At 35.4% G+C, this 26,762-nt stretch overlaps 1 protein-coding gene across 1 annotated transcript; it reads right to left on the bottom strand.

Moving 5' to 3' along the window:
* Positions 1-24,397: 24,397 nt before the first annotated feature.
* Positions 24,398-25,654, bottom strand: LOC149816848 (uncharacterized). Its single transcript, XM_089987782.1, has one exon. It carries the CDS (start codon positions 25,264-25,266, stop codon positions 24,616-24,618), a length of 651 nt encoding a protein of 216 aa, XP_089843908.1. The 5' UTR covers positions 25,267-25,654; the 3' UTR covers positions 24,398-24,615.
* Positions 25,655-26,762: the final 1,108 nt, after the last annotated feature.

The raw sequence follows: 26,762 nt of genomic DNA, 5'->3' as shown, positions 1-26,762 counted from the left end.
AATGTGCGACAAGTGGGCGGGGCATGAATTTCGAAACCGCTCAGTGAAGGCTGCACAAAACCGAGCAAAAATGCTTGATTCCCATCTACACACAGGTGGATCTAAGACTTTTGGGAACCACCTGAAGAAAATGGTAACTCATCAATATATATATATATATATATATATATATTTTTTCAATTTTATAAGTATTGTTGCAAACCTGTTAAATAATTCTTTTATCATTTAACTTCACAGGAAGCAGAAAAAGGAGGCATTGTGCCATATAAGGATGTGTTTGTTGAAACACATAAATGTAAGACCACGAGAGAGTTCGTATCAGAGAAGGCGAGAACGACAACGATATATATTTATTGTATTAATAATCATTGTAATATACAAGTTATCATAAATATTGTAATTCTTAATTATTAATTCATATTGTAATCATTACTTTGTAGGAGTCATATGAGCAACAGATGATAGAGAGATATGGCGATGACTCCACTCAGCATCCACCTTTTGATTCTGCAGCATGGGTGACTACAACAGGTGAACCCAAAAAGGGTCGTGTATTTGGGTTTGGGAGTAATATGAAAACCTCACCAGTCGTTGCTTCCTCCAGTCACAGCTCACAGAGTTCTCCCGTCAGCATCAGCTCCAAGCATCCGACTGACCCGCCTAATTCTTGAGATGGTGTACGCCAGCTCGTTAAGGACACAATACGTGACTACTTACATGAAACAATTTCCGACGTTGTCCGTAATGAGTTGAGCAGTTTTTTTTAGAACAGGAGAACTTCGTCTGCAGGTGAATCTCAGGTATGGAAGTTTCATGTTATGTATTGTATGTCGTTAGATTTCATGTTACTTTGATTGCCTTAACTTAGGTGCATTGCATATAATTTATTTCAGTATATTTTGTTTATCAATACTAACCTTTCTTTTCTCTTATAGGTTGCTGACGCTAATTAGCATAGTGGAGCTGAAGGCGCAGATCAAGACAATGAAGAAGAGGACGCACAAAATCTTGGCGATCATTAGATTCATGTGTTGTATTTGTTGCACCTTCTTTTTGTTTAAAAATTTAAATGTTCAATTGTAAATAATTAGAACTTGCGAATTTTATAGTGGATCGATTAATTGTTTTAGTTTCCTTTTATATGTGTTTTGATGTGTACTTTGTATTTTATTCACAAGAAATATAAATTGTACAGGAAATATAAATTGTATTACGAGAATTTTTTTTCGATATTTATGTTTTAAACATTTTTTTTTCCTTTTTTGCGACAGATTAGCTACAGAAATATCCGTCGCTATTTGGTACTGTCATGCAATTTAGTGACAGATTAGGGATAGATTTAATTCGTTGCTATTTACTAGCTGGTCAATGTTTTTACGACGGATCTTAGTTCGTCACTAAGTTCGTCACTATATTAGCGACGGATATTAATCCGTCGCAAAATGAAAATCTTCGTATAGTAACGACAGCTTTGCGAGGGAACTTGTCGTTCGCTAAGTCATCGCAAATTAGCGACAGAACGGGCGACAGATAGTTTTCGTTGCTACTTAGCGACTATAATTTTGCGATGAAAGCTATCCGTCGTTACTTCGATGCTAATCCGTCGCTAAACACTTTAGCGACGGAGTAGGGTCGTCGCTAATTCACAGATTTCTTGTAGTGATATTATACGCCTAAAAAATTATATTTTTTATAAAAAAATGTATTTTTTATAAAAAAAAATCCAAGTGAAGTTTCCTATCAATCTACAGGGTCAGATTTGCCAAAAAATCCAAGTGAAGTTAAATAGGGTACAGTTGCATTTATGGGCTGCCAGGTTTATTAGGATATGTCAATTGAACTTTGACCTTTAGCTGGTTTGGTCTTGATCATGGTCATTCTTGGACTTTGACCAATCCTTTTGGCTATTGAAATAGTTTTATCTTCAAGTCTTTGACCATCCCATTTAATAGGCTTTAGCCATCTATTTTGGACCTAGATCCATTCAACCTACTGATGGAGCCTCGTTTGATCCAGCATGCATCTTCTTAATGGTCCAACATTTAAAGATCTTCCCTCTTAATTTTAGACTATTGACCTTTGACTCCACTATTATTTTTGGATGAATTTGACCATGGCAGTATCATTTCTAATTCTTTGACTACCCTTTTTGTCCTTGGAATTAGACTAGCTTTCCCTACCCGTTAGACCCTCTTGAGGGCCATTTGTTTTTTGTCGTTGGGTCCATTATAGCTAGTCGGTAGGCTCGGGCTATATATACCTAGCCCTCTCCCATTCTCTCCATCGTGCTCTAAATTTCTCCTTTATCTCACGAGCTCTCTCTCTTCTCTCTCGTGAGCTCTCTAGATTTATATGAGCTCCCTCTCTCTCACACACACTCCCTAGTGTTTTTGTCTTCCTCTCTCAAGTGAGTTTAGGTATTGACTTAGTCAAGGCTCTGCCTAAGTTGAGCCCAAGGTCTAGCCTAAGTTGAAGCTAGGGTCTAGTTGACCTAGTCAAGAGGCTATTTAAGGTGGTTTGTATTGAGTTGTTTGGTCTCACCAAGTGCAAGACATGGATTGACCTTCAGAGTAGGTGAAAACTTAGTTGTATCCTGTGAGCAAAGTTGCATGAATACCGATTTCCCTAAGGACTTGATCTTAAGTGAGACACCTATTGCATCTAACATGTGCCTCCAAGCGCACTTGGTTCAAATTTAATTGTTATATCAATTGAGTAAAATTTTCAACAATTTCCAAGTGAGTTCTGCAAAAATGACTACTATGAAAGTTGGTAACCAAGAGCTGCTCAAGTTGTCCCAGTTTGATAGCACTAACTTCAAAAGATGGCATCACAAAGTTTGTATTTGTCTTACAATTATGAACACGATGTACATGCTCATAATGGCACATATAGAAGAACAAGAGAACACGATTATTGTTGAGAAATGAAAAAGGAGGAAATAGAAGGAGGATGGCTTCATATGTCGTAACCACATCATAAATGTGCTCTCAGACACCCTATTTGATCTCTACTTGAAAGTTGGTACGACTAAGGAACTATGGCAAGCACTAAAAAGAAATACAATATGGAGGATGTAGGAAACCATAAGTTTTTGGTTAATAAGTATATAAATTTTAAGTTCTTTTATGATAAACCACTAGTACCTCAAATCCATAAGATGAAGATCATAGCTCATCAGATCAAGTCTGAGGGTATACACCTTGATGAATCATTCCATGTGGCTGAAATTATTGGTAGATTGTCTCCATCTTGGAAAGATTATAGAAATGAATTAAAATATAAGAATGAGGAGTTTACCTTAAAAAAAATTATTCAACATCTTACAATCAAGTAGGAAACTCAATCTCGAGATAAGAAAGATGAAGTGAAAGAAGTTGATACTAAGGTAAACATGGTTGAGCATAAACAAAGGTTCAAACAAAAACTTAGAAATAAGAATAATAAATTCATGACTATTGCTAAGAAGTGAGACTTTGTTTCCTACTATACTTGTGGTAAACCGGGTCACTATGCGAGAAAGTGTCGGCTCATAAAGAAATTTCAAGGCAATAAGGATAGTAAACCCAATGACAACCTGATGGTTCTACTGAGTGAGATATTTATGATTAATTTGTATAAAGGGTGATATGCATATTTTAGATCAATAATTCATTCTTGCAAAGATCATAGTATGTTCAAAACATATAAAATTGTAAGATCTACATGAGAGATTCTCATGAAGCCAAGGTTCATGAAAAATAGAGTATAGCACTTCGCTTCACCTCTTAAAAGTGCTTGACCCTACAAAATGTGTATCGCAAATCCACTGTGATGAAGAATTTTGTATTTGTGTACCTACTTACAACTCATGTTTTAAAGTTGTGATGAAATTCAGAAATATTATATTTTCAAAGAACCACAAGTTTATAGGTAAAGGTTACCCCACCAATAGCTTGTTTAAGTTGAATTTGATCAATAACAATAATTTTGCTTTTATTTATAAGCTCAATTAGTATGATTTATGGTGTGATAGATTAGAGCATGTTAATTATAAATCTTTGAGAAACATGGGTAACTTAGGACTTTATCCTAAATTTAAAATTGTTTATCTAAGAAAATACGACATTTGCATTCAAGTCAAGTTTGTAAAAGGACATTTTCCAAGTGTAAGAAATTCAAAATTACTTGATTTAATATATAGTGATTTGTGAATATTCCCAAAATAGCAAAACTTATATATTTATGAATATTGAAACTAAAGTAATTTTAGAACTCATACAAGTTGAGTTTAGAGAATATTTAACTTTAAAATCCTTTAAAATTTCAAAAGACATTAGATATCAGCCAATTTTAAGGAAAAGAATTTGTGATTATGAAAATCCTCGAACTTAAAAAAGCAAAAGATTAAGAAAACCAAAAGATTTTGGTTCGGATTTTCATATTTACATGATAGATAAAAACTTTGTTTCTTTTTTAGAAGCTATGACCTCTCCAGATGTCACTTCTTAGAAAGAAGTTATATAGAGTGAAATAAATTCTATCATAAAAAATAAAACTTAAATTTTGGTATATTTACCCCTTGGCTTTAAACCTTGGGATAAAAATATATTTTCAAGAAAAAACTTCAACCCGATGGTTCTTTTGAGAAATTTAAAGTTAAACTTGTTGCTAAAGGCTTTAAATGAAAGCCTGGACTTGATTCTTTTTATGCCTACACTCCTATGTATTCATTAGAATCATGATTGTTTTGACATTGATTTTCAAACTTGAGAATCACCAAATGAATGTTAAAACTGTGTTTTTAAATGATCTTGGAAGAGATTTATATAGAACAGCCTGAAGGCTACACAACACCAGGCCAAGAAAAAAAAGTTTAAAAATTATTAAGATCTTTGTATGGTTTAAAACAAACACCTAAACAATGACATGAAAAATTTGATAATGTGATAGTATCCTACAAATTCTATATTCATGATTTTAATAAATGCACATATAACGAAGTAAAGAGTATCAATGTTATAATTATTTGTTTGTAAATGGATGACATGCTAATTATGAACAATAATACAATTAAAATGCATAAACAATAGCAAACACTTTCTATCATCTAAGTTTGACATGAAAGACATGAGCTTAGATTATGTTATTCTTAGTATTAAGTTGGTTAGACATGAGAATGAATATGCATTCTCAATCCGCCTACATTTAAAAGATCTAGAGAAAATATAATCATTATGATTTTAAGTTTGTTGCTACCCTGTTTGACCTTAATGTTAAGTTATCAATTAACACTAAAAGAAGTATATCTCAATTAAAGTATGCGAGTGTTATTAACAGTCTTATGTATGCTATGAATGCAACTATATCAGACATAGCCTTTTGCATGAGTAAGTTGAGCCGATACGTTAGTACCCCAGGGCAAGAGCATTAATTATCGAGTCTTAAGGTATTTGAGAAGAACTCTAAACTAGGAGATATTCTATGAGAGATAACCCACTATATTTGAAGGGTATAATGATGCAAACTGAAATTTTGAATCTAATTAGTCATTATCCAAAAGTGAATGGATATTTATCCTTGGATCGGGGGGCAATTTTTGGGGGATCCAAAAAATAAACTATGAAAATTCATTCTACGATGAAAGCAAAGTTGATAGCACTAGCCTCAACTAGGAAAGGTAAATGGCCAAAAAATCTCTTGATAGAGATATCATTAGGAGATAACTTGGCACACCCGATAGCTATGCATTACGATAACCAAGCAACTATTTAAAAAGCGAAAAGTAATATTTATGAAGAAAAATCTAGACATATCAGTATAAAACACAATAATGTGAATAATTTACTCAAGCAAGGAGTAATCTCTATTGCATATGTGAGATCTTATCAAACCTTAGTGAATTCGTTGACAAATATACTTTCTTGAGAAATTGTCTTTAAGATATCGAAGAAAATTAAGCTAAAGCCTATAAAAATAGTCACCTCTGATGAGAACCGAACCACATGATATGGGTTAAACAAAGTTTAGTGGTTCAATGAGAAGAACAAGTCATTGAGTGATTGGGTTGGGTACTTATAATTTTTTCATTTAAAATATCAAGTGCTCAAAACTTGTGTAAGGATATTGAGTTCAAATTGAACTCTTAATGAGATCCATAGGCTTTATGGTTGAGGTGTTTTAAACAAGTTTACACTCTTTATGGACTCACCTATGTAAGTGTAAAGGTGTGAGTCACTTTTTATGAGACTTAGGTTTTGTCTATATAGTACTCATGAAACTAGGATACAACATAGGACTTTTAATGTGTTGCTTCTATATCTTGGTAAAGACACTATGATCACCGTTGTTGAGAACTCAACCACATGATATAGGTTAAACTAAGTCTAGTGGTTCAATGAGAAAAATAAGTCACTGAGTGATTGATTTGAGTACTTATAATTTTTTTATTCTTGATGCCAAGTGCTCAAAACCTATGTAAGGATATTGAGTTCAAATTGAACTCTTAATAAGATCCATAGGCCTTATAGTTAGAGTGTTTCAAACAAGTTTACACTCTTGACTCACCTATGTAAGTGTGAAGGTGGAAGTCACCTTCTATAGGACTTAAGTTTTGTCTATAAAACACTCATGAAACTGGGATACAACACAAGTCTTTTAATGTGTGGCTTCTATATATTGATAGACACACTATGATCACACACTATCTGAATTGAAATTGTATGTTATTGTGTCTAGAAATTTAATTAGGATTATCAATTCAAAGCTAATTCTATTGGATCCTCATATTGACTATGACTAATACTAATGTGGAGGTTCAAACTCAAAAGGTACTTTCATTTATACACTAGATCTTTATGAATAGCCTCTTAAGTTTTTTCATAATTTTGATCAAAGTAAAGAATTGTTGGGGTTTTGTCTCAAAATTATTGGGTTAAACTATAGTATTGTCTGCTCATTTACCTAAGTTAATGGGTTTTTATTTCCTTCAAAAGTTTAGTCCTAGATTGAAGAGTTGAGGAAACTTCACATGATTTAAATATTGTAGAGTTGCATTTATGAGCAAGGCTCATTAGGGGCATGTCAATTGACCTTTAAACTTTAGACCTTGGACTTTAATTTGGATTTGGATTTAGTTTAGGTTTAGAACCGATTAGGTTTGGCTTGGTAATTGTCATTCTTTGTATTTGAGTAATTTTTTTGATCTCTTGGAGTTGTTTTAACCCCAAGAACTTGATTGACCCTCTTTTAGCCTTGACCAACACATTTAATGGGCTTTGACTATCCATTTTAGACCTAGACCCAATCAACCTACTCTTGGAACCTCCTTTGACATAGTTTAACGTTTGTGCATGCATCTCCTTAATGGTCCAACATTCCAAGATCCTCTCCCTTAATACTGCGCCCTCTTTTTGGATGAATTTTGACTACCTTTTTCATCCATGAAATTAGACCAACTTGTAACCCCTTCTTCCTAATTGTTGAACCCTCCGAAAAGCCATTTATTTTTTGTTGTTGGGTCCATTATGGCTGGCTGTTGGTATGAGGGCTATATATATCCCAACCCTCTCCCATCCTCTCTATTGCCCTCTCGAGCTCTCCTCTATCTCTCTCCTACAAGCTCTTTCTCTCCCTGCTCTCTTGAGCTCTCTCTCTCACTCTCTAGTGTTCTTTCTATCTCTCTCTCTCTCTCAAGTGAGTTTAGTCAAGGCTCTGCCTAAGTTGAGCCCAGGGTCCAGTGAGGCTAAGGCCAGTCTCACCCCGTGTAAGGTGTAGACCAACCTTCACAAGTAGGCAAAAACTCGATTGTATTTTTAATAGCGAAATTATACAAATACCTATTGCACCAAGAACTTGATCCTAAGTTATGCAATTATCGATTGAAAGATAGTATGCCTAACACGTGCCTCCAAATGCACCTGCTCAGTTGCCATACCCACTAAGTAAATTTCCCAACAAACTATTCTCAATCATACGTAAAAAAAAAAAAAATCTTTGAATACACAAACAGACCCTCAGTTTGATACCATTGAACAAAATGGCATTCATTGTCATCCACAGGTCGCAAGATCAGCTGAGATGGATAGAAAGGTCGTCATTAAGGTGGAGCTGCGCTATCATCTATTTTGAAAAATATAACCTACAAAAGGCTTCAGCCATTAACAGGACAAGAAAGCCTGATCACAAAAATATAATCAGAATTTGCTTTTCTGATTTAACCAATTGTTTTGGCATCTCTAGCTGTGTATCAGGTGGGCTGCTCAAAATGACTCGACAACTATATGGTACTGGACCAAGCTCAACTCAAAAAAGAGTTTTGTCATCCAGCAGAAGTGCAACCAAGTTTTTTCTGCAAGTTTTCAGATTGTATATAAATAACCAAAACCATGAATAATAGAAAGGCGGTTTAAGTCCAGTAAGAATGTCCTTGTATCCTAGGGGATAAATCCACTAGCAACCTTAAAGTGCACAAGCAGGTCATTGTAGAAGGCTGTCCGTGATCCTTTTAACACATCTCTTCCCCCAAACAGCCCACCATCTCTCTTTTTCATGTCAAGATGACCACTGTCTATCCACCTTATATCACATGTTCCATCTCCAGCAGATGTATTCAGCTCTCATCACTAGTCATTAATTTTGAGCTCCCAATGATCATTGCTCCTCTATTGCCTCTCTATATTTTGAGTCCTGAATTCATGAACATCATGCATGCATCTGTCATGACAACTATGATGGGTGTCTGAAGCAACAATTTGGGAGCACGTGTGCCTGCACATAGCACACATACACACACGTGGGCAACCACACGGAAAAAATGGAGAATCACTAACTTGACATTACGTGGTCTGGCTGATACTGCTTTGAAAATGAGCCATGCCACAAGATTTGCTCTGTTGGGGCAATGAAGCCCAAAAGATTGACTCTGATATTGTCCTTAGATACAATATGCATAAGATGATATCCGTTCCCGTACAGAATTTTATGGTTGGCCCAATGCGCTAACTGACTAGCTCACCTCCAGAACAAAATGGAATTTCAGCCTTCTCACTGTACCACATATCTCACCCTATTGTCAAACAGAATCTCCCTTAATGTACACATTCCTTGCAGAAGCAAAATGGCCTCCCAACGTCTGGCAATTACCAAACTTCCAAGTATGTAAGAAAATTTGCTCTTTGAACAAATGGCTTGAGTCCATGAAAGTAACAAAGTTGTCTAAGCCCCCACAGTCAAGTCTCACTACAATTCTCAACATCCAGGATATATATATATATATATATATATATATATATATATATATATATATATATATATATATATATATATATATATATATATAGTGTGTGTGTGTGTGTGTGTGTGTGTGTGTGTGCATCCCCTAACTGATGCAAACATGCAATTCCATTGTGTATCTCAAAAGCATAAAATGCACCTCAAAGTGTCTAGCATGTTTTTGTCAATTCATTAATTAGGGTATAAAAGGAAACCAGAACTTAGGAAATGGAGAACAGAAGGCAAAGAAAACCATCAAGAATCATTTGGAAATGCTAGAACGGCTTATCAAAATATTCAGAAAACCCACAAGAAAGGTGATGGTGCCTCTTGACTCCAACATTCATGCAGTACGCTCAAAAACAAAGTTCGTGAACATCCATAGTGGATAAAACCATTTGCTGTAATGGTCTTTTAACCAGGCAACTAACTAATTGGTCCTTTTATATTCTAAAAGGTGATTGAAAGAAATTGAGCCATCACAAAATACCATTTGTTTTATCCCAGTTTCACAAGTGCTGAAGAGAGAAGCCAAACCCTAAGGAGAAACTACCATGAAATTGTAGACTTACAAAGGTGAGTATGTTAAGGTGCTGCTATTTCCAGAAGGCTCCACCCAGTAGAGACCTACAGACATAATTGATGATAAGTTCTCAAACTCTTAATCGTTAAAAGAAGTGACACTAATGTCAAGTAGGGCTGCACAACAAGCCGAGCTAGCTCCGTCTCGGTTCGAACTCGACTCTTTTAAGCCTGGCTCGGACTCAAGTAGGTAAATGAACCAAGTTTAAACAAAAAATCATGCTCATTAAATATAAACGAGCCAAACTTGATCAGACATTCAAGCTCAACTAGGCTCTATAAGCCCGATTAGGCTCGCTTGTATGGCTATATAGGTGGCTAGTTTATAGATATGTAAAGTATTTATTGACTGTATGGCACAAAAAGAAGTCTTATCCAAATGGGTAAGACGTGTGTCTTTCATGTGTGCAGTGGTGGATTCGAATCTCACCTCCTGCGCACGAAGTTTCTTTACTTTTTCTAAATGAAGTCAGCTTGGCTCAAGCCGAGCCAAGTTGGGCTTGAGCTTCACCCAAGCCGAGTCTGTACAAGTAATATTCAAGCTCGAACCGAGCTTAAACATATATATTTTTGGACGAGCCAAGCTTTTCCAGCCTATACTCGGCTTGAACCCGGCTCGCGTACAGCCCTAATGTCAAGGACGGGTAGGTGATTCTCATCATCTCTCAACAAATGGTTCAATCTAGATCATTCTCATTGACTTATATTTACAACTAAATAATGACCCACCCTTAAGAACGGGTCATGTACACGTGTACACACACAAATCAAACATGATGAGTAAACACACATAGATCAAACACGATTAGTAAAGCTTAATCTAGTGATAGGGATGTAAATGGTTTGGATTCAGGTCGGATGTAGGTAATACCATATCTGACTAATTGGATGTTAGCTAAATGGATTTGGGTCTGAATTTGGATCCAGACAGTGAAAAGCTCGCACAAATCTGGTTGTTAACATGTAAACATATTCAAATTTTTGTCATATCAGATATTCATTGGATTCAATAGCAAAAAATCAAAACCATATCTGCATCCTATTATACACAGATATGGTTTTGGCTTACCAAATCTGACTAAATGGAGTCGGATTAAAAAAATCTGATCCATTGACATCTCTCTCTCTCTTCCCTATAAAATCCCATGTAAGCATCTTTCCTAATTTCTCTCTATATTAAAATACATTTATACCATAAGTTAACCAATTTAGTAAATGACAACAAAAAAACTCACAGCTTGTCATTTAACAAAATGTTGTGTCGTGGATACTCCTATAAAAATAAGAAAAAAATTTAGTAAATTACGTTTAACCTCAACCACTCTCTGTTGTCATTTTTAAATTGTTACAATACAACTTTTGACCCCTTAATGCCCCTAATTGCTCCTTTATAGATTTAATCGACACTTGAGATCTCCATGTGTGTTAGGTCATAACACCAGCTGAAGACTGTAGAAACCAAACAAATCAAAGAAGTTGAAGACACCACAACAACAAATCTCGATTCAGAAGGTACCGTACCCAACTCTTCTCCTAATGGAATTTCCATTGTCCAAGTGACCAACATTCTTCTTGAAGAGATGAACATGTTATCCAATCAAAAGCTGTTGTCGTCAGACCACACACCCTCATCACTAACCCATACACCTCTTCCCTAAGCTCTCTATTCCTAGTTTTTGAGCATCGATATTTATCTATTAATCATCACAACAAAGTGGCACAATAGTGAATTACAAATAATGTACCTTGAACAAAGTCTAGACTTCACAATTATAGATCTCATTGCATTTGTCCTTTAAGTTAAAAATACCAATGAAAACAAATGCTAAGCAACTAAATACAAATTTGATTCAAAGGAAAGTCTACCTTGCTTAACCAAGCATGACTACCAGACTGATACCTCAATAGAAAACCACATATACATTAGGAATATCAGATCATTACTGTGCTTCCTTTTCTTGTTTCTCATTTTGATCTCATGATTATGACAAGAAACGAGATCTCAATTTTTATTTTATTTCATTTCATTTCATGACCTTAAGCTTTCTAATCATTTTTAATTGTTTGCAGAAACTATGACATCTACTGCACAATCTTTTATCTTTTCTCTTTTGTTAAATGATTAAATCTGCATTTAACCATAATGATCATAATAATAATACACTCAAGGTGAAATATTTCCGATTCCTTATGCATTCATATGTACTAAATATACTCACATCAACTAGTGATGATGAGATCAACATAATGCCAGCAGTAATATCACATTCACAATAATTATGTTTTGTACATTGAAGTTCATATTTCATACACTCTTCTCAATTTTTTCTCAGAAAAAGATTATACCTCACACACATGATTGTGAAAGAAAGATAGCCTCCATTAAAATTTTGACACAGTGCCTTAAATTTTCAAAATGACTACCTTGGATGATTTAAAATAAACTTTTGAAATTCATTACCCATACATTATATGAAAAGGAATACATGCATTTTAAATACAGTAAAATAATCAAAACAGAAGGTACAATTAAAATTTATCCAAGATGGTTCGATCCTTCAAAAAAGAAAATCCTAAGAAATCCATTTTCATAGCCCTAAGATTCTTTGAATGGCTATTTTTTTCTTTTTAAATGCAATTTTGAATGGTTATTAACATAGGCAATTTAGCACATGTGGCTTTGTAAAAAATTGACACTACCATTTTTGTGTAAATAACTGAAAATCTAATATAATATACAATAAGTTAGAAAAGATAATTTAGATCTTGAGAAAGCTTACAGTTTCTAGATACCTGCCAAATGACAAAGAAAAGGATTTATAAATGACACAACCAGCAGAAGGCAAACCAACATTTATTCGTATTTTTGTACATCCAAATACCTAATTTGAAACATGTTTTGAAGTTAACGACAACTATCACTGATATGACGTTCATGATTTTCATTAGTATGGCATGCTACTGAAAGACTGGGCTAAAGTCATAACTTATCCAACTTATCTATGGAAATAATAAACGGTTCAAAACTCTAGAATACTCAACTATACCAACAGAATACCCCATTAGCTTCTCATACTTGGTACACCAAGAACATCAGAATAATTTAATGTTAACATGATACATGAAACAATGCAAATGTCATATTCAAAAGACCAAATATTACCTTCATTGACCCAACTGCAGTTATTGGAAATGCTACCTACGCATGGGAAACACGTTTCCTACGGAAAAAGTTCCCAAAATCCAAATTGCAGCATCTTGGAAATATTTTCACAAAAAAAAAAATCCAACCAATAGGAAACGTTTCTTCTGTAAAAGAATAAAGGGATGCCAGCTTCCCCACCTATGGAAATGAGAGTTTCCCCATATAAGGGGTAAATGTCGACATATATGATATGAATATTGTTTAACAACATATATTTGATAAATACTTTCATGTTTTTTTACATTAGATTATATTTTAAAAAATTGTAGTACTTTAAGGAGGATATTTATTTACTGTCATTTTAGTTGGATTCTTTTAGTTTTGCCAAAAAACACATAAATAGCTTCAATATGTGTTTGCTTGCATTTAGTTGATCAGTGCATTAAAATATTTTATAACAAATTCTTATGTTGACTTTTTTTAGTTGTCATGGACAATGATGAACATATAAAGATCACGTAAATTTATAATTTGTGCATGCACATTATTCTTATATTTGCAGTTCTGTTCATTATTACGGTTGTATATGTAAAATTGTTTCTGTAATGATATTGACTAGGAGTTAAAAACAAGATAAAGAAAACATTATAGGCCCATGTATTACACCATTATTATTTTAAACATTTGAAAGATTTTTAAACTAATTGTTGCTTCCAAAATGTTTCCCAATGATTTCTTTTACTGGTATCACATTTCACATGAACCTAAAAGAGCCTCGCTTCCTGCTTCTGTTTCCAATTACATTTCCTGTTTTCCTTTCCATTCCTAACAGCCTTCATCCCAACTTTGTAAATTTCTGACATTTCCAAGCGTAAAGGATTACAAAGTTGCAAATGTCATAGGACACGCCAACTGATACAGCATTTGTTTAGAAGCCTTCTTATTTTCATGTGAAAAAATGGCTAATAGTTTATGCTATTAACCTCACAGGGAAAAACTTTGGTACGGATGTGTGTATAGTGTCAATGAGTTGAAACTCATAAGTGAGAGTTGGTTGGACCCAATCGAAACTGGATGTGTTCAGCATGGCCGATTTATTAAGGATCAACTATTGATCATGTTTTCTTGACAAAAAATTATAGTTTTTTAAGACATTATGTTTTTGTGCATTTATAGCTGCCAGTTTTTGAGTTGCTCAAAAAATCTGTTCATACATGGAAAACCAGTTATCACAACACAGATCATGTTCTCTTGACAAAAAATATATGTTTTTAAACTTGAATTTTTTGTGCATTTATGGCAGTCAATTTTCAAGTTGCCCAAATAATATGCTCATACATGGAAATTTGGTTATCACAACACCAATCCCCACTAAACAGACCATGTACATTATACCTGTAAGACTAAATTCCCTCAAAAAAACCATGAGTAATGAGATGTTCATTTCAATTCATTGATACCGTATGCACATCTGCACCATACTTTCACAGACTCTCATGTAGACCCTTATAGTTGTTCCACAAAGATTTTTCTTTAGCAAATTTGGTAGGTAACAGGCTATTCACGAGCTATGCCAAATAGGTGTAAGGGTGCAGCTATATATATATGTGTGTGTGTGTGTGTGTGTGTGTGTGAGTAATGCGTTCCTTAGGCCTCCTTTTTTGTTAGGTCTCGTTAGGCCCCATAAAAAATCGTAGTTTTAACTATTTTTTCTCACATCTAAATTCGTAGATGTGATCTATAGGTTTTTTTAGTGGGAATTGGCTTTTGGATACCCAGAATCTGACCTGTATACAGGTTTTTCCGGTGATCCAAAATCAATGGCTATGAAGGTACCAGTTTTTCCCGGCTCAAAAAAATATGTTCTTTCATCAAAAAAACATGATCCAAGAGTCGATTCCCACTAAATCGAGCATGCTAAACACATCTAATGGTTCAGATCTATCATAAAACACTTAAAACCTATAGGACAGAACAGGGCAGAACGAGAAATTGGGCCTACTATGTTCAGCTCTCTCTCTCTCTCTCTCTATATATATATATATATATATATATATATATATATATATATATATATATATATATAGGGAAATGAAAACCTACCAACCCTACCCACTAAGAAACATGCTATTAGATTTTGAAGGTTTTTTCGAAAGTCTGAGCTTACAGATGTGTTCAACATGATTGATTTACTAGAAATTGACACTTGGATCATGCATTTTGGATAGACAAAATGGTATTTGGAGCCTCAAAAATTTATGAAAATTGGAGGCCGTTGATTTTTGAAACCTTATAAAAACCTATCCATGCATCGGAATCAAATAATCTAAGAACTGATTCCTATAAAAACAAGCACATAGATCATATCTGTAAGGTCACCATATATATAGAGAGAGATAAGGTGGTAGCTGCTAACCGGGCTTTTGAAGGGTTTTTCTCATGTTTTCCTTAAATCTGATCCTACAGATGTGTTTGGCGTAGTTGAATTACTAGGAAACGACACCTGGATAATGTTTTTCGGTAAAAAACATGATTTTTTAAGCCTGAATATTTAGGAAAATCTTAGATAGTCAATTTTTTAGACCTTATAAAAACCGGAATCGAATGATCCAAGAGTTGATTCCTATAAAATCAAGCACCTAGAGCACATTTGTATGCTCAGATTTAAGGAAAACATGGAAAAACCCTTTGAAATCCTGGTTAGTAGGCGGTTAGCTAGAAAAGCGGTTAGCAGATCTCCCTCTCTCTCTCTCTCTCTCTCTCTCTCTCTATATATATATATATATATATATATATAGAGAGAGAGAGAGAGAGAGAGAGAGAGAGAAAACTGGAATTTTCTGGTTGAACGAACAGTGACCATCCGATCTGTCTGGATCAGATATATAGCGTATATAGGGAAACTGGAATATGTTTACCAGCAAAATATGTTTGCTGGTTGAACCTACAGTGACCATCCAATCTAGTTGGATCGGACGGCCACATATTTACCCCTTCCCGCCCAACGCAAACTCCTCCAAGCCCACAGGTCACAACCCAACTCTCTCTCTCTCACCAACCCGACTCCCTTCACCCTCACACAAAGTGCTTTCGAGTACCACCACTGCTAAGAACCACCACCGTCCAGAACCACCAGCACCAGCACACAAAGAAGGGGCAATGTACGACGACAGAGTGGTGGTGCTCGGCAAATTGAACAGAAGGTTCAAAGGGAGGGGTGACATGGTTGGTGGTGGGTGGTGGAAGGGCAACATGGTTGGTGGTGCTTGCTCTCAGGAACACATAAAGGGGGGTGGGTAACACAGAGAAGAGGGGAACGATAATGGATAGGGCTTTGCTTTGCCGCCACGGAGGAGAAGATAGAGGCAAGCAACGGAGGGAGATCTGGTGACGCAGATGAAATGAAATGTGAGATCACAAATATCTCAATCACACAATAATAAGGTCACTATTGGGCAAGATACATAGACCGACAAAGTGCTTAAGCACAAGAGCACAAAGAACATAAAAAAAATAGATGATAATTATTATTAAAGAATGCTCAAAAGCATAAAAATGGAGAGGGGATAAAGTCCCCTATTTATACACCAAAGAGGACCAAAGGGGAGCTCCCATAGAGATGTTGGGAGCTCCCCAATGGTCACAAGGGATCCCAACAGCTCTATGAAGAGGACAAAAAAGTCCTTGGTCAAAGAAATAAAGAAAAGAAAAATAAAATAACAAAGAAGAGTAAAAAAAGTCCCTAGTGGACAGTGCTAATTACATATAACAAAAGGACAAAAATACCCCTGAAGGTTATACCATTTTACAACTGTATACAACAACAACAACAACAACGCCTTCATCCCAAACAATTGTTATTCCATTTTACAACTATATATATATATATGCATACATTTTAACAAAAGGTAGGAAGAACTTTGGTGAAGAAATCGGAAAGTTTGTATTTCAATGTGACATACGACAACTCAATAGTTCATTTTAAATATTCATCACAAACATAGTGGCAGTCCATCTCAATGTGTTTGGTTTTTCCATGAAAGGTGTGATTACTTGCTACGTAGATTGCACTTTTGTTGTCACAACACATCTTCAAAGATTTGGAGATGGAAACTCCCATGTCTTGGAGAAGAGTCCTAAGCCAAACAAGCTCCATTGTTGTTGTTACGATTGCTCAATATTCTGCTTCAGTTGAGGATAACGAGACTTTCTATTGTTTCTTACACCTCTAAGAAATAAAAGAATCTCTTAAAAAAATACAAAAACTAGTAGTTAAGATTCTATCATTTGGGTTACCATCCCAGTCAGCGTCAATGTAAGCAGTTAAATCTAAAGATGAGGAAGATGATAAGAAAAACCCTTTTGAGATTGTATTTTTAATGTATCGAACAATCTTCATAATTGCAGCCATTTGCACTGTGGTAGGAGCATGTTGAAATTGACTTGTTGCATGACCTGCATGAGTGATATCAAGTCAGGTGATAGAGAGGTAGGTAAGAGATCCAATTAATTTGCGATATGGAGTAGGATCTTCAAGTCTTAATTTTGCATTTATAATTTATGGGGTCTCCACCTTTTCATTTGAAACTGTTGATCTAGCACATATGTCAACAGTGAATTTCATCTGGGAGAGAATATATCCTCTAGGTGAGTAGGCAACCTCAATTCCTAAAAAATATCTCAAAAACCCCAAGTGAGACATATCAAAAGTCTTTTAAAACGAATTTAATTTTAATAACTCCTTTGTCATTTATTGTGATGATCATATCATAAACATATAGAAGAAGAATCACAATTATAGTACCTATTTTCTTGACAAAGAGAACAATGTCAGTATAACAAGAGATAAATCCCAAATTAATCAAAACATTACTAAATTTATCATATCAAGCCTTAGGGGATTGTTTAAGACTATACAAGGCCTTTTTAACTTATAAATTTTTTTCATTTAAATTAACCCCCTGGAGTAGGGTCAATGTAAACTTCCTCACCAAGTTCTCCATTTGAAAAAACACTTTTAACATCTAATTAAAAAAATGGTCATTTTTTAATAGAGGCAATGGCAATCAGGGTTCAAACACTAGTCATTCTTGCAATGAAAGCAAAGGTTTTCATATAATCTATTCCATGTTCTTGGGCATACCCTTTGACAAACAATCTTGCTTTATACCTTTCTAATGATCTGTCACTTTTGGTTTTGACTTTAAACACCCATCTACATCCTATACGTTTTTTGCTTAAAGGAAGATCAACTATTTTTCATGTGTTGGCTTTCCTGAGAGCATTAAGTTCTATTGTCATTGCTTCATTCCAATGTGGATATTGTTTGACATCATTACAATGAGATGGCAAATAACAAGAGTGAAGAGTTATTAAACATGCTCTAAAGTTTGGATAAAATGAGTCATGATACAAATCAGTTAGAAGCACTAGAAATTCGATTTGACCTCCTAAGTTGGGATTTCTCTAAGGATATGTTTTGAGATAACTTGTCACGGGCACATGGGTGGTTGCCTTTCCCCCGTCGAGTATACACATGCATATTATTGGATGCATTTTCATTTAAACTTTCATGTTGATGACTAACTTCATCAACAACCAGATGATCAATACTAGAGTTATTATCCAAGCAAGAATAAAACACATCAATAGAGTTAGACTCAACATGTCTTGGCAATAGATTAAATAGAAATGAAGAATCATTTTTTTCTTTAGGTCCTTTGCTATTAAATCCATTTTCATATTCAAGAGAGGTGACATCTTTAGAAACATAGAGCTTGTTGTTTATTGGATCGAAACATCAGTACCCTTTTTTATTTTCATCATAGCCCAAGAAAACACATTCAATGACTTTTGGAGATAATTATCATTTTTATGAGTAAGCACATAATACTTACAACCAAAGATTTTTAGTCTGTAAAATCGAAAGTTATTTTAAAAAGTTTTTCAAATAGGGAGACATTTTGTAACGAAGACGAAGGAGTTGTATTTATTAAGTTGACTTCGACGCAAAATTTTTGGGAATGTCCCTTGAAATTAGAAGAGTTCTAGTGGTTTCTACTATATGTCTATGCTTTTAGCACAAGATCTTTGATAACAAATTTCATTTTGTTTCAAGTAACTTTGAAAATCATTTGACATATACTCCCCTCCCGAATCCGATCTAAATATGGATATGTCGCTAAGAAATTAATCTTTAACCATTATATGAATCTCCTTAAAGAAAGAGAACACAACGGATTTAAGATTTAGAAAATAAGTCCATGTGTATTTAGTGAAATCATCAACAAAAATAATATAATAGAACCTCCTTTTGATATGACCAGTGAAGGACCCCATACATCCGAATGCATTAATTCAAAAGGTCGAGTAAAAATAAAAGTTCTATGAGGAAAGGGAATAGCTTTTATTTTTTCAAAAATACAATCTTTATAAGATATATCTTTTTCATTATAAATATTTTTTCAAAAAAAGGAAAGAGATACATCTTCGAAAAACTAGGATGCCCAAGTCTCTTATGCCAATGATCAATACTTTTGTCTTGTATATAATTACAAAATGATTAGGCGGAAGAGATAAAAAATCTATAAAGTAAAGTTCGTCTCTCCTATGGCCTTGCACAATCAACTTCCCTGACTGGAGATCCTACGTGACACAATCTTTAGATGAGAAAGAAATTTTGCAACCATGATAAAAAATTTGAGAGACAAAAAAAAGATTTAAATTTAATTTTAGAACAAACCTTATTTTTGGAACAAAGAATTTTTTGAGTCAAGTGTTCCAATACTATTTATTTTCAAAGAGGTTCCATCGATCGTTGAAACGTAAGATGAAGTAGAATTAATGCAAACTTCAGAAAAGGCATTCTTATGAGGTGTTATATGAAAGAAAACACCCGAGTCAAGAATCCACGTACTTGGAGGAGATGAAGAAGACACAATGGTGGCACCCGAAGTAGAAGATGATTTAAGAAGTTATTGAAGTGCCTCTGATATTTGACTAAGAGTGTCTTTAATATCTCCATTTTTGCTTGATTTTTCTTTTTGGGTGTGATTTCTCAAACGGAAGTGATTTTGCCTTTAAGCTTTGGACATACCGGTCAAATATATCCCGGTTCATTGCAATAATGACAAATAGCACCCTTCCTATATCCACTATTATAGTTGAATCCACTATTAGTGTTATTTTGTTTTCTAAAGTGTGGTGGTGGGGGGGCTTTATAGACCCTTATATTGGAACTCGACCTAGTAACGGTAAAAATATCATCTTTCTTATTGGTCATGCCAAGATGAGTTTCCTCTTGACATACCTCGGCAAAAGCATCTTTAAGAGGCATGGCCTTGGTTCTATGAAGGAGAGAGGACTTCACTTGTTCAAATTCTGGTCTTAGACCATGAAGAAAGTGAAAAAAGTGATCATTTTCAATTTGCTCTCTTTTAATCTCAACATCTTCGGGGGCCACCCATTTTGGCTCAAGTAGCGCCAATTCATACCAAAGAGGAGACAAGATACTAAAATAATCTTGGACACACATGTCCCCTTGTTTGGTGGATCTAATTTTGTCTTGACAAAAATATTGTCTAGCAAGATCCCCTTGAGTATACATACCATTAAGAAAGAACCAAGCTTTATTGGCTCTTCTAAATTGAGCAATGTTGGCACATATTTTTATGTCAACATTGTTCATAAACCATGCCAAAATTTTAGCATAGTTGATTTCTCAATCCTCTTCCTTTATTTGATGTTCATTGATGGCTTTAACACGATCATCTTCAACAAGAGCTTTCTCAACACCTTCTTCGAGTTTGGTGGACTTTAAAGATGGTCAAAGAGTAGTTTTCATCACAAATCCTCAAAGTTTTTTTCCTCTAAGGTGATTTTCCATAGCCGAAGCCCATATCATGTAGGTGGATCCATTGAGTTTGAAGGAAAGCTCCACTCTTGATTCATGCTCCATAACGAAAAAAATGTAGGTAAAGAGGAAGAGAGAGCAACACACTTTAGTCATGAACATACGATCTTCAATCACCACAAGCAAGACTTTCAAGATCAAAAGAACCCAATGGGCTCTGATACCATGAAATGAAATGTGAGATCATAAGAAGTATCTCTAACCACAGAATAATAAGGCCACTAATGGGCAAGATACATAGAACCACAAAGTGCTTAAGTAAAAGAGCACAAAGAACATAAAAAAAAATAAATGATATTATTATTAAAGAATGCTGAAAAGCATAAAAATGGAGGGGACAAAGTCCCCTATTTATACACCAAAGAGGACCAAAGGGTTGGATCCCAACAACTCTAGGAAGAGGACAAAAAAGTCCTTGGTCAAAGAAATAAAGAAAATAACAATAAACTAAAAATGAAGAATAAAAAAAGTCCCTAGTGGACTGTGCTAATTACATATGATAAAAAGACAAAAATACCCCTGAGGGTTATACCATTTTACAAATATATATATATATATATATATATATATATATATATATATATATATATATATATATATATATATATACATTTTAACGGCATAGAAGGGAGGAAGAAAGGCGAGTAGAGGATGGAGATCGGATGCAGAAAGTGGTGGTGGTGGTCCTCAGAAGGAAGGGAGGATAGGAGGAGGAACCTTGAAGGTGGTGGTGGTGGTGGTGGATTGGTCGACTGCTGGCAGTGTTCGGCGGTGGTTGTGCTCCACAGAGAAAGGGGAGTGAGAGGGAGAGGAGAGAGGGAAAGAGAGGGATTCGGGCTGGGGTGGGACTGGGAAGGGTTTGCGTTGGGCAGGAAGGGGAAAGAACGTGGCCGTACTGTTGGTTCAACCAGCAAACATCTTTTGCTGGTAAACATATATATATATATATATATATATATATATATATATAATGCATGTGTGTGTGGAACTACTGTCTACTGTATGTACAATCTAGTTGAAAAATCATGTGCCAGTTGTATCCACTCAATCTAACCTCAGAGATTCGTTCAGCATAGTTTGTTTGCTAGGGATCACATCTTGGATCATATCTTTTTTATATAAAACTATGATTTGTCAGGCACTGACAAGGTGCACCATTGGAGCACCAAAGGAACCAGGTAAACAGAAGAAAAAGGGAGGAAAAAGACTCGGTCTTGTTGACAGATCCAAAAAAAATGACAAAAAAGACTCACGTGCACATTGACCACACCTAGCCCTCATTTGACTGCTTCATGTTGCATCCAATGTCACATTGGCCTTGTAGGAGTGTCCATGTGTCATAGTTTATCAGTTAAAGATATAGAAATGAATATTAGCAAATAAACACTGGATCATATGTCAAAAATAAATGATACCTCTCTACTGTTTGAAACTTTCCAAACCTATTTGTTTCATCCTTCAGAAAATGCTTAGGTCTTCTAGTCAGGCTCATTACATGTTATCTTTCTCCAAAAGGTTTATTTGTTAACTATCATGACATGGAGTAAAAATTCTCCCTTTTTTGTCCCTTTCACTTCTACCAAGTAGAAAATTTCCAAAATACTATGTTTTATATACAGTTTGTGGTGCATTCTGGTATATGCTGCAGTCTTTATAACTGCTCAAAAAGATCCAATAAATTGAGCACTTACATAAGTCTCCACTGGTTTTGCATTTTTAGTTTCTTGGTATTCTAGCAAGTAGAGAGCATGCACAGGGTACAATTGGGTCACAATGCCAAAATGGTTATTTGACGGTTATTCTACCTATAACACTGACACCAGATATATTTGTGAATATTAACTGCTGAATTAATCCTCCATCAATACCTTCGGGCCATGACAATATGTGTGGCTTATAAAGAATATCATCCATGTGATTCACCATGAAATTAGCTTCACCAAATTTAAATTACTAACAACACAAGTAGTTATAGTACCACGCTCAATAGTTTAGTGATTGCACTTCTACTTTCTTACTCTAAAATTTACTCTACACCATAGTTCAGCAACATGATTAGATGATAGCTCAAATATAGGATAGTTTTTTAGATAATGTTGAATACAAAAAGAGCATCACCAGAATTTGAACTTGTATGTGTATCAATCTTGTTTAACTGACACCCTTGCACTCATGACTTCAATAAATTAGAAAATACATAACTGCTATAGACTACAAATCATTCAAAATGCACATAATGCAATGAATAACCTCACACCATTTCACTATTATCATCCATCAATATTATCTAGCAAGAGTGATATTTCATACCTTTCGACAGTAAAGATTCTATGGGCAATAAACTTGCTTGAACATGGTCGCAAAAAACCAGTAGTCTGCTCTTAGGTACTAATGTACTATATAATCCCTGTTTACAAATCTTTGAAATAATCTAAAGAACAAATTCTACAGAAGACCTGCAGAAAAGGCAAGGACATAAGTAACAGAGCACGTTCAGGCAACACCAAGGCATCCAGATATCCACAATATGCAGCCCATATTGTGCATGTTACAGAGAGTATCAGTAAACTACAGGCATGCACTTTACAGTTTACACTGCAAAGCCGCAGAGATGCATTCATGAAGGAACTGCTCCCAAACATAACAAGCACAATCAGGGAAGGTCATTCACCTTATGCAAACGCAAAAATATATCCCAGACCATGAACAAATGTCTATCTGGCCATTTCATGCTTCATGCTTGTCATTTGGCGGTAAGTGTTATAGCCTATGTAACATGGACTCTTCTAACAGGGCAGCGCGACACTTGGATACAACTTCCTTTGTGTCAAGTGAAGTCAACCAGACTGAGGTCCATTTCTGTCCAAAAGTAGATTCAGTTAACCCTAACCAAGTCCAGTTTTATCTATATTATACATATAAATGCACACACATACACGTGTTATATATATATATATATATATGAGAGAACTAGAAATATGGCCATTTTCAACACTTTTTTTACAAATCCAACCATGTGGATGTGCTTGGCATGGCGAATTTGCTAGGAATCAACCATTGGATCATGTATTTTAGATGAAAAAATGTGATTTTTTAATGATTGAATATTTATGAAGATTATGAGCCATTGATTTTAAAACCTTAAAAAAATCATGTTTATGCATCAAAATCGGATGATTCAAGAGCGGGTTCTTATAAATCCAAGCATGTAGATCGCATCAGTCTGGTTAGATTCAAGAGAAAAAGGACAAAAAATCCATGAAAATAGTTCTCATATTCTAGTGATTCTATATATATATATATATATATATATATATATATATATATATATATATATATATATATATATATATATATATAGAGAGAGAGAGAGAGAGAGAGAGAGAGATCCGCACCAATGTGGTGTTCAAGGTAATTGACATTCAAATCCTACAAGTCACATATCAATACAGAACATGAGATACTAACCGAGACACAAGAAAAGGGGGAAAAAAAAAGAGCAAACGAACAAAAAAACTATATATTATTTTGATTCAAGAATGAAATAGTCCATATTGTTTCTTTATACGACAGTCATTATAAGGATATAGCATGTAAACAGATAATTTAAAATGAAAATACTAAAGACCCATCTCCTCTTTACTAACTGATCAAGAAATGAGATGAAGGGCAATCGAACAAGCATCAGTAACGATCAACCAATTCGATCAGCGTCTACTAAAATTCACTTCTTTATCTTGCAGTTTTTCTTCTGGCCCCAAACCTCGACTCTGCCAATGGGACAACCGCACTTTGACCGGAAGATAAGAACCGCTCTACCATTCGGAGGAGCCAACTTTTTGAGATCTTCTTCCAAATCCTTGTGTTTCTCCCCCAATTCAATCAGCCCTCTACCACCAAAATCATCTTTCGACGAGGACTGAGAATTCTTTATGCACTCTTCAGGCTCGAGCTGGATATCAAATTCAGCAGATTTACGCATGCCTCGGCAGTTCGGATTGTCGCATTTCCTGGTCATATATCGAATGATCTCCCAAAGAGAAATGGAAACCAAAAGCGAGGACGCAATCACCCATGCGTAAATGGATGGGGCTTGACGAACTTCTTCAACGACGATCGAGACGGAGGCATGAACAACCTGGGAGACCCCATGGTAGAAGAATCTAAGATAAGGGAGTACCAGGAAACCATAAGCACCAAGAACGAGGATCAAGATTATGACATCGACGGCAACGGTATGCGAACCATCGCATGGGGAATGAAACGAGGAATTCGATGAATTGGGGTGTTGGTGTTTCTTGTTTCTGTGATTGTTTTGAGGATTCTTGTGATGACCCAATTGATGACAATCTGTTTGGGCGACAGAATAAGCCATGTTGGTTCCAATAATAAGCAGATAGGAACTACGGAACTGTATCAACAAACCATGCCAAACGAAGAACCATCAATTGAAACCAAACATTCAGAAAGCCCAAAGGGATTGAAGAATTATAGAAGCCACCTAGATGATTAGAGATGAATTTTGGTGAATTGGGTACTCTTCTGCTGACCCTGTGATTGTAGAATTCCTAAGCAAAACCTAGATGGTAATTGGGAATTTAACAAAAAAACAAAGGCGATCCTTCACCTTTCCAAAGAATAGATAAAAGAGAAAAGGGGGGGCGCCTGGATTGGGTGCTGCGTCCGAATGAATCCCCTGTTCCAAAGAAGGCCAAATAAGAGAAAGTCCCCTAAGATTTATAATTATTCCTCGGCCGAAGAGGAATAGTAAGGGTGGAAAATCTTGCATGACTCCGCGATCAAATCCCACTCATGACATCAAAAGAGTCACCAATACGTAATTCTCCTTATACTCAATGTCAACCGAGGGGGTCGTAGATGGATGACCCAGAGAGTACACGTTGGTATCTATCCCCAACATGTAGTCCATGTCTGCTGCCCAATCCATGGACAGGGTTGAGTCTCATGATGTGCAAGGAATAACTCAAAAAACTTGGCTAAGTCGGTTCACTGTTTCTATCTCCTAGGTCAAGTTTACTCTGTTAATTTCCATTCATAGATGTGGGTGTGTTGATAGGTTCGGTTTGCTTTTGGCTGTATATCCAGACAATATGAAGATGCTCAATCAGGTCCTTCGTTTGAGCCCCTACACGTTCCAATTAGCTAATTTGTAAGATCCATGTCCTAACTGGAGCCCCAACACCATAGATCCAACATGGTCATTTGTGTGCAAATGGACGTAAAATCTGATAAGGAGGTTGGGTGTCGTCATTCCAAGTAGGGATGCAAAAGGATCGGACCTAGTATACCATATTTATGATTTTTGGCTGTTCCCAGCTGATCTGGATCTGACGTTCTTATTCATTTAGGTGATCCAGATCCGAAACATTTTCATCCCTAATTCAAAGTCTAAACCTCCAAAGTAGATATGAGGGTGTCCAAGTCCTAGTCCGCCACATCTTGGTCTTGGAGATTCCATGCGTTTCGATGACTAACACAGGTAACACTAAAATATGAGGCAACTCCCTTAACGGCTTAATCGCATGAAGGCCCCCTAGTGTCCTTGATATGCTCGCCACTTAACCTTAAAATATCTCCGTGATTAAAGAATAAAGTAAATGGCAAGGAATCGTCCTACGCTATTAAGCATACTTATTAGTAAACTACTTACTAGCATTAACAACCCATTGAAACATTTCATTTTTCAACTAAAACTAAGAAGTGCACGAACTCTACAGTTACAAATAGAGAATCACGTGAAAACACAGCCGAGTTCATGAAATCCAACATTTTCCTGTGACTAAGTCCTGAACTCCAAAGTTACAATAGAGAATCCTCAGGAAATTCAACATTTCTTGAAAACCATTGTTT

This window comes from Nuphar pumila, chromosome 14 (genome assembly GCF_984573655.1).
Source record: "Nuphar pumila chromosome 14, dmNupPumi1.hap1.1, whole genome shotgun sequence".
Lineage (NCBI taxonomy): Eukaryota > Viridiplantae > Streptophyta > Magnoliopsida > Nymphaeales > Nymphaeaceae > Nuphar > Nuphar pumila.
This window is presented reverse-complemented; position numbering and strand designations above follow the sequence as displayed.

Coding starts and splice junctions, on each gene's coding strand:
- LOC149816848 (XM_089987782.1), bottom strand. CDS start 25,266: ATGGCTTATTCTGTCGCCCAAACAGATTGTCATCAATTGGGTCATCAC.